A 10043-nucleotide genomic window follows, 5' to 3' on the forward strand; every position below is an offset into this window, starting at 1 on the left:
TAGAGAGAGAGAGAGAGGTTCAGGTGCATTTAAGTATTTTTTTGTGCGGTTGTGCGTGTGGTTAATGTGCGCGAGTTTTGTACTTAATGTGCGTGAGATTTGTGCTTAATGTGCGTGAGTGTGTAATGTTTAATGTGCGTGAGTTTTGTACTTAATGTGCGTGAGATTTGTGCTTAATGTGTGTGAGTGTGTAATGTTTAATGTGCGTGAGTTTTGTACTTAATGTGCGTGAGTCGTGTGTGTAATGTGTGGGAGTTTTGTGCTTAATGTGCGTGAATGTGTACTTAATGTGAGTTGTTGTTGAAACTTTAAAGTGCATGAGTTTTATGCTTAATGTGCGTGAGTTTTGTGCTTTATGTGCGTGAATCGTGTGCTTAAGGTGCATGAGTTTTGTATTTAATGTGCGTGAGTGTGTACTTAATGTGAGTTGTTTTTAAAACTTAAAGGTGTGTGTGTTTTTGTGCCTAACATGCGTGAGGCTTGTGCTTAACATGTGTGAGGTTGTGTTCTGAAGGTGTTTTGTTTGTGTGCTTAATGTGTGTGTGTTGTGTACTTTAAGTGCGTCAGATTAATGCTTAACGTGCGTCCACCCGCACAACCGCACGGGAAGCCTCAAATGCACCTGATCCCTTCCCCATATATATATATATATATATATATATATATATATATATATATATATATATATATATATATATATATATTAACAATCATATAGGAACCCATCTTTAGGTAAGAACCTAAGAACTCATCTTAACCATTTATAAATATGATCAATGGATTAAACATAAAGTTGATTTGTTTTATTTTCAAGTCTGAAATTATCGTATTTTAGGGAAATTTAGGGTGTTTTAGTCTTTATAATTGATCAATATTTCTGTCTTCGGTTTTTCTCTCCTATTTTCCTTCTTCTATTTACCTTCTTATTCTCTATTGGTTCTTCTTCTCCGTAGCCACCATCGCGCAGCCACCTCGTCGGCACTAAACTTGCACCGGCAATTCCCTACCGCGTAGGACGCAAGTCTCTGGCTATAGTTGAAGACGCAAACACACTCCGAAAATAGAGTTTTACGACAAACCCCAACTCTAAAAATCAGTTCAAACTGACCTGTAACCCATAATCAAACCATGCCCCCAAACTGAACTAAAACTCCTCGTACTGACAAATCAATATGTGTACTCGTAACCGTTGCATATTAGATAATATAATTATGCATGAGGTTTTGAGCTTATTAAGGGGATGGGAATTTAGTTGTGTCCATGGGATTTAGCTTTGAGTTTGAAAATATACTGGAAGATGTAGTTGGTGTTTGATTTTGTAATGGAATTAAGAACATTTAATTTGATTGATAAAATGGGTTAATGAATTACATATGAACTGGGATGGATTTTGATTTCTGGTAATAAAAAATATTTGTTTGGTTAATTTGATTGCTATTGGCATCCCATTTTCAATTAAAGTTAGCAACGTGTGATCATTTGTAGCTAGTTGAGCAGTACTTTACTTCACTTAGGTACATTCATGTATTCTGATTATAAGATATGATAGCTAATTTTTGGTTGATTTTTACTTCTTGGCCCATTTTTCCTTACGAATGATGCTTTGATGTAATGTTGCACACAGCGTTAACACGATTCTAGTGCACAACCCAAGCTATCATATCATCATGGGTTCTGATGTTCCAGCGTAATAGTATTATGGCACATTGTGGCACACACAATTCAATATAAGTGCACATCATCTTCTTTTTCTCTTTTCATCCGTGCACACATTCTATATGGTTTGGCCCAAACAGGATTAGTTGTGTCTACACCATACTCTTTACAATCAAAAAAGTTTTTGTGAATTCATTTTTGTAGTGTTATTGGACGAAATGACACACACTGCGTAATCCAAGTGCTTACCAAAACGGATACAATTGCACAATTTGACACACACATTGCAATAAGGCACACACTCAATCTCCACGTAATGGCACAGACATGTTAACGTAATTGCACACCGGAGTGTATTACATGAACTTGATCTCCGTTGATTCAGTCTAGAAGAATGCACATGATGACACACTCAGGTCAACCTTAGTGCATGCTAGTTCATGGTGACAATAACGTTTCATAGTATGGTGCACATGGTGTAGCCCATGTGCACACCTCCTTCTTGTATGCTTTAAGTGCATAACCTAATTATGTGCATTATGACATATTCAATCTCTACGTAATGGCACAGACATGTTAACGTAAGCGCACACCGGAGTGTATTACATGAACCTGATCTCCGTGGATTCAATCTAGTAAAATTTTAGCACATGATGACACGCTTAGATCAACCTTAGTGCACGTCAGTACATGGTCACAATAACGCTTCACAGTATGGCACACATGGTGCAACCCATGTGCACACCTCCTTCTTGTATGTCTTTAAGTGCAGAACCTAATTATGGGCATTATGGCACACACGTGAAACCCAAGTGCACACCATAGTGCAGCACCTCATCCTGATTTTTGACGTTTGTCTCTGTCAGTACCACTGCACACTTTGGCACACAAAGCATGACCTAGGTGCACACCAACTACCGATTCGCCTTTCCATTCTCAGTCTAAACGTTATGGCACTGCAATTTCCCTGAAAGTGCACACCAAAAGGTAGAACATCAACTTGGTGTTTGTGGATATGACATGGAGGGGTGTGCACTTGGGTAACAGAGTGTGTGCCATAATATGCAGGATTTGTGTGTCTATGACAAGATGGAAAACCTTTAAGTGTGCACTTTGATTGTGCTATTTATGCCGTACTGCCCACCTAATATACTAACCTAATGAAAGCACGTAAACCCATTTATTACAACACAACGTTGTGCACTTGCGTGATTCAGTGTGTGCCGTACCGTACAGGGTAATGCCCAAAAATGACATAATCATAACATGACTACAACCAAATGCCCAAACCACTCTTGTATGCTTCCACACAGCAGCACGAATGGATGTATTCAAATAAATCCCAATTGTACGTATCCACAGGTATATAGGGTCAAATATTAATGTTACCAAAAACATTAGGACTCCTCCTTTATCTTCTCATCCTAAAATCTGGGAAAGAATCCAAATATAATATTTTATTAAAATTATAATTTAGACTAAATTACACAAATATCCTTTTTAATTAATTATGTGTAAGATGCACATAAAAATGTATAATAATCTAGACCATTGATTAAACAAATTTGAATGAGATAGATTAGTTCTCACGTTCCTACCTAACAAAGGGTTCTTACTTGAAGGCTCCCCAGGGTTGAGTTCAAATGAGGACAACAATATATAGAGGACTGTGAGGACAAATAATGGGCACACAACAAATTAATACCAGACACTCAACTTAATACATAATGGCACACAAGAATAAATGTAAACATCAGGTTTCGAACCCGAGCTCTATAAATTAACAAATCTAGTACGCGACATACAAACTGTGGCACACGACTACATTCGGCCATGCACACGACATACCGGCTAATGGCACACACTATATTTGTCCTCACAGTCCTCTAAAATATACTTGTCCTCATTTGAATACACATCTATATATATATATATATATATATATATATATATATATATATATATATATATATATATATATATCATATGAGAACCAACCTCCTCATGAATTCATGAGAACTAATCTTATCCATTAAAAAAAATAAATATATGGATTAGATTAATTGAGAATTAAAAATGCCTGTGCATATTAGGCATATTAAGCATGTCCTTATGTTGCACACAACACATGCTTAATATGCATTCAGTGTTGATTTTATAATTATTAAAAAATTTAAAGAACGAGATTCATTTTATAATTATTGCAGACTTGAAAATTTAGTAATAGTAAAATCCTAGCTTTTAATTTGTCATGATTGTTGTTATGAATGTGTCCACACTTTTTACAAGTATATATAACGTGCAAACCTACAAACTACTAAAAAACTGTACCGCACTTACTGCATGATTGCACTCCAAGCAAATTTATAATTTGGAGGTCGTTGCAGTGCTAACACATAATAGTTACAGTGCAATCTTCAATAATTTACTGGTTCAGTGATTCGCACCTAATTATGATTCCATAAGTGGATTTTGAAGTACAAGGGAGAGAAAGAGAGACTCAAATGTATTCATAAGAGCTAGCTTAGGAGTTGCAAAAGGAAGAAAGATCGAAAGGAGAAAATAGAGGATGAGAGTCATATCGGGATCTGTGAGATGGAATTGGGGCAGCCACAATGTGTTCTTTTCACTATTTTTTAAAAAGAATTTATCTATGGGTAATTTTATTTTTCGATAACACTCACATCTAGTTTTGAGAAACGTCATAAGATTTTTGGCATCTACTCTTCCTCTGTACCCTTTCAAATCCTAGGGCCCATTATAAACATAGATACTACAAGGCGGTGTTATTAAACATGATATACTGGCAAATTATGTTGTGCATCCGTATGCACCATGCATGATGCATACGGATGCAAAAACGACGTCGTTTTATTAAAAACGCACGTCTCCCTTTAAAAAAAAAAAATTCAGGTTCGATTCCTTGCAACAACATATGAACTAAAATTCCAGAATCGATGAACTATAATTCCAGAAATCGATGAACTATAATTCCATAATCTATGAACTAAAATTCCAGAATGTAATCTATGAATTAAAAATTCCAAAATGAATGAACAAAAATTCCAGAATCTATTAACTAAAATTTCAGAATCGATGAACTACAATTCCAGAATCGATGAACTATAATTCGATAATCAATGAACTAAAATTCCATAATCTATGAACTAAAATTCCAGAATGAATAAACAACATAATGCTGTTGATAGGAATCGAACCTGAATTTTTTTTAAGGAGTGACGCGCATTTTTAATAAAACGACATCGTTTTTGCATCCGTATGCACCATGCATGATGCATACGGATGCACAGCATAACTATCCTGATATACTAATCAATATAAAAAGACATCATTTTGAATCAAAATATTGCACGGTGGACCTAATCCACGATATAATTTGTCGGTTGCATGATGCAGACGGCCATCCAAATTCAGAGAATATATGAATTGCGTTAATGGGATAAATACTTTTCTTAGGAGGAGAAAAATATCAACCAATGGTGACAATGCCATCCCTCAACCATTTTTATTTTTTTTTTTTATATAAATACCTTAGCTCACCATATAATAATAATAAGGAAAAAATGCATTTCTCATCCCTAATTTATAGAATAGTTTTAGAATCCATCCCTATTTGTTAGTCATGCTCATTTCTCGTTCCTAAGCTATAAGCCTATAATAACTAACCTTACAAATTTTGTCCTTTTTCTAAGAAAACATTAGGAAAAAAATTTACAACATCAATTATAGCTACCAAACGAGAAGTGAACATGACATGTTAGAAAAATGACAACATTTGCAACATCAATTATAGTAAAAGCAAATCTTACAATTATCATCATATTACCATATATATAACTTAAAGACAAAAAGTGTAACATACTCTACTAATAATAATAATAATAATAATAATAATAATAATATAATAATAATAATAATAATAACAATAATAATGTCTGACTAATTTAGAACATTACTCCATAATTATTTTTAAGTACCCTCATCTTTTGAGTACTACACTTTTAGCCTTTTAGGTATCCTCATTTGATACATCTCATTCTGCCTACATCTTGAACGCTACGTGAGTGGCAAAATCCGAGTCAATAGTCACCCTATATTAAGCTATGGGCCCCTTTTCATCCACATCCTAACCAACAGGGAACCTCTTTTCTTTTCCAATTTCCAGCCATTTCCTCTCCTGTTATAATTGTTTTTTTTTTAAATTATTTTTACTAAATTTGCAATTGAAATAATTTAGGATGTGACTATGGGGCCCCATTTCCTCCACATCCTAACCAACATGGAACCTCTTTTCTTTTCCAATTTCCAGGTATTTTCTCTCCTTTTATAATTGTTTTTTAAATTATATTTTGACTAAATTTGCAATTGAAATAATTTGTCCCTTCAAGCACTAGCTGTCATGGTCCCATAAGCTCAAATAAAGGGTAATATATAAGGGGGGGAAAAGCTCCATTTTTCATATTCCTGTAACGGCCACGTCCAATAATTCCAATTAGCTCTCTGGCATTACATTACAGCTCTTCTTCCCTCCTGTAGTTGTAGTTGTAGTTGTAGTTGATAGAACCAGGGCATCAAATGAACACCACTATCACTTTAGCTGGCCAATGAATATTACCAGGTTATTTCAATATCAGAAATAACAAATATCATTGCAGAAATGAGGCACACTTAGACAAAATAGAGCCAAGCGGATATCATTATTCATTTCCAAGGTGATTCAAGGAAAATGGGATCCATTTTGGCATGCAGATTACACATGGAAAGAATGTGAAAAGGGAATTTGATCCAATCAAAATATATTTTGATTCTTATGTAGAAATCACTATAACATCCATTTAGTGCAAATAAAAAGGGAGTTGGTGGGGTAACCCCAGCCAAGATGGCTAACTTGTAACCACAAGGTCACGAGTTCGAATCTCAGCCATCTTGGTTTGAGCCAGTCAACTATGGACAACCTAGGTTGGTTTACCTCCCAGGTTTACCTCCTTGTGGTGGTGAGTGGTGACTAGGGTGACAAAGCCAGGTAACCAGGTTTACCCCGTGCACACTCTCGAGTAGCGGCTGCGGGTTTCCCTCATCACCCCCAACCCCTTAAAAAAAAAAAAAAAAAAAAAAAAAAAAAAAAGAGAATTGGTATGAACTGTAATGACAATTCTTAATGAATTGGGATTTTGTGGGGGAACAAGAATGGGAATATAGACTGAAGTCAGAATTCAATTCCATACTAATCCCTATATATCAAGTGGAGCCAATAACTATTTTAAATCAATAAGTCACCTAAATTTCCTTGGTGTTCACAATTTTGTAAAACTATCAATCTAGGTTTTTATCCACAAAATGCCTTCACCACCTGCTCAAGGGGAAAGAAGTAGCAGTGATTTTATCAAACGATGACGAGTATGAAGGCAGGGTTTATTCTATTACATATTTCAGATTCAAGGGTTTAATCGTTATTTATAATGCATCGGCCATTTTGGCCTCAAACCCGTGGAAATTCAAATGCAAAACCTTTGGACCCTAGATATAAACAATATTACAGAAATCTGTTTAAAAAGGTAGAAAGAATTTTAATACCATCCTCCTGTATCGTGAAGAGCTTGACATAATACTGATTTTCATTGTTGTACGTACCAAAGTGAACGTCAAAACTTTCAAGTGGCTGCAATTCATAAACAAACAATTAGACCAAAGAAAATAAACAGTTAAACATGTTGCAATTCATGGAAATGAACATACAAGCATAAACTAAAGCATGTAAGCTAATGTCTGGCTTAGACACCAAAAAAAGTGATGGGTGAGGGGTAGGGAGGCGAGAAAGATCATATAAGCAAAAGCTTGAAAAAGAACAAAACCTATGATGGAGGACTAAGGATTGATTAAAATATGCATGACACTCAAAAAAGTCATGCGATGAGGAGAGGGAAACACAAAAGAAGTCAAGAGATTTGACAAGTCAAATATAATGGATATGGCAAGAAATAAGCCATAGCTAAGAGGATTACAGAAACAACATGGATAGTTTTGGTAGCTATATTTAATCAGCTTCCAAGAAAAAATGAAAGGAATGCCTGGCAAGAAAATAAAAGGTGTGCCTCACACTAACAGATGAGCAATCACTCACCATTACACTTGGGAGATCCCAAAATCAAGTTGGACTCATATTTGATATTTCCATTAATTGCTGGAGGATGGATTAACAAAAAAAAAACCAATCCCTTCTTAAAGATTTACATGCACTTCTTACATCATATATATCATTATCATCATTTCATCCTTCTTTTGAGCTTTCTTTTTCTTTTTTTTTTTGGATTTTGTGCTCCAAATTTCTTTGATTCGTATGATTTAATTTAGTACTCTGTAGTATATATACTTCAATATCATTTTGCCTCCTTTCTCCACAAGCTTCCATTATTGCCAGTGGTTGCCATGGTGGATCAAATAAATATGGCCAGTGTTTCCAGGACCATGGTGGTAGGCATACTGAGGAAGCTTTGCAGCAGCTTTCTTATGGCAAGGGGGAAACACCATAGGGGGCATTGACATCTGACAGGCACACCTCTTAGTACTAGATGATCCAAAGTACCTCGAAGCAGAGTAGGACTTTGGTGATAAAGCATCATTGGTGGTAGACAAAGAACCAAATGAAGGCGAAGGAGAGGCTCTTTTGTTGGATTTGGGTGGTGAAAGAAAGGCCCTTATCTTGAAAGAGCATGGTGGAGACTCTAATCGATCATATTCCTCAATAAGATTGATTAGATCCTCATCACAGGTGATTGACACCAGTGCATCTAAATCTTCAGTTGGCAGTTGACACCTCAGACTAACCCCAGCTCCAAACATCTTTCCGAGCTTCGCCAACAGCTCTGTAACCACACACATCACGACAAACCCAATTCACTCTCAAGAATTTTACTAGTACTAGCATATTTAGGCGTGAATGAGACATTTACACAAACAGATGGCGGGCGTAATTAAAAACGCAAAATCACTCATCAAGAACAGTAAAATCAACCTACCCTAGAATTTAATCAGACCCCAACCAATCCAAATTACAATACATCCAAAAATTGCAGGAAAATAAAAAAAAGTTCAAATTCTCAAAACTACTTTAAAACGCTTAATCGGATGGAAGAAAACCAACGAAGCGACAAATAACATGAACCAAAGGATTGAACTAACGAATGAAATGAAGGGTTTTACCGGCAAAAGAAATGGAGCGCTCGACGGAAAGTACACGGGTCTCGCCGCCATAGTAACGGAGCTTGCCGTCAGGATGGCGAGGGAGAATCTTTCCGCCATAGCTACAGAGGAATTTGATGTTGGTGGGAGAAGGACCGACCATCGTTTACAGATTTTTTTGTAGAAACTGATCCGATTTCTAGAAGACACAAAAGAGAACTCAGAAAGAAGAATTTGAAGAAGAAAAAGGCTCTGAAGTCTGAATATGCTTTTTCTTCAGTGGCTTCTTCAAGCCTATGTGTGGTTCGCTTCACAGCGTATTTATAGAATCCCTTGAACTGGACTCTCAACGAATGCGGGCTTCATTTTACGGGTCGGGTAAGGTATAGATAGAAATATAGAATGAAAGAGAGTTAATTCCATTTTTGGTCATATATATATATATATATATATATATATATATGTGGCAGTCCACTTTAAGTTCCTTTTTTATTAGAATGTCCACTTTTGGTCATATTATTATTGTTGCATTATCACTTTTGTTCTTTTAATCAACAAAATATTTTAAATATGGTTAAATAAAAAGACATTTAAGTTTTCAATTATTGATATATTCAAAAAATAAATATAAAAAATATAGCAGTTCAACTTATTTTGAACACAAAAGATTGAAATGTCTTTGTATTTAACGACATTTCAATCATTTTTTAATGGGAACTAAAAATGATCATGTCACAATAATAATAGGACCAAATGATGATTTTCTAATAAAAAAGGACTAAAAGTGAATTGTTACATATAAATCTATGACCAAAAATAAAATTAATTCAATGAAAGAAATAGGAAGTGAACCTCAAACTAGCTGTTAGAATTAGTAGCCCGTACACTTTCATTCCTTAAGAGATGTCGAAAGTTCAAAACCCTTATTATATATGAAAAATTAATATAACCAACACTTCGCCAACTCCGTACAAAAGAGAATTAATCTTTTTGAAAATAAGAGAATTAATCTAAGTACCATAGGAGCTGACATCTTGTGGTCTTCTAAAAGAAAAATAAAAATAAAAAATTGTGGACCCCAATGGCCCAATCCTTATGTCAGATAATAAGATTCGCATTCCTGTGGGGCCTTTCGGTCACAATTTATGAATGACTTTCATTACAAAATTCTACGAAAACTGAATATA

At 35.2% G+C, this 10043-nt stretch overlaps 1 protein-coding gene across 3 annotated transcripts; it reads right to left on the minus strand.

Moving 5' to 3' along the window:
* Positions 1 to 5620: 5620 nt before the first annotated feature.
* LOC109157470 lies at positions 5621 to 9175 on the minus strand. Of its 3 annotated transcripts, XR_002050236.1 has the most exons (5): positions 8878 to 9175; positions 7799 to 8540; positions 7252 to 7336; positions 5964 to 6274; positions 5621 to 5819 (listed from the first exon to the last, which is right to left on the minus strand). XR_002050236.1 is itself a non-coding variant. In XM_019305373.1 (4 exons), exons 1-2 carry the CDS (start codon positions 9017 to 9019, stop codon positions 8086 to 8088), a joined length of 597 nt encoding a protein of 198 aa, XP_019160918.1. In that variant the 5' UTR covers positions 9020 to 9166; the 3' UTR covers positions 6000 to 6207; positions 7252 to 7336; positions 7799 to 8085. The 3 variants fall into 3 exon arrangements, 1 of the variants encoding a protein (XP_019160918.1); XM_019305373.1 differs by lacking the exon at positions 5621 to 5819 and having other exon boundaries at positions 6000 to 6207; positions 8878 to 9166; XR_002050237.1 differs by lacking the exons at positions 5621 to 5819; positions 7799 to 8540 and having other exon boundaries at positions 5997 to 6274; positions 8878 to 9158.
* Positions 9176 to 10043: the final 868 nt, after the last annotated feature.

Source organism: Ipomoea nil, unplaced genomic scaffold, assembly GCF_001879475.1.
Source record: "Ipomoea nil cultivar Tokyo-kokei standard unplaced genomic scaffold, Asagao_1.1 scaffold2782, whole genome shotgun sequence".
Taxonomy (NCBI): domain Eukaryota; kingdom Viridiplantae; phylum Streptophyta; class Magnoliopsida; order Solanales; family Convolvulaceae; genus Ipomoea; species Ipomoea nil.

Bases quoted from the DNA above. Each gene is read 5' to 3' on its own strand.
- LOC109157470 (XM_019305373.1), bottom strand. From the start codon at position 9,019: ATGGTCGGTCCTTCTCCCACCAACATCAAATTCCTCTGTAGCTATGGC. The intron at 8,541-8,877 runs GTAAAACCCTTC...GTGTGGTTACAG, and splicing joins GCGCTCCATTTCTTTTGCCG to AGCTGTTGGCGAAGCTCGGA.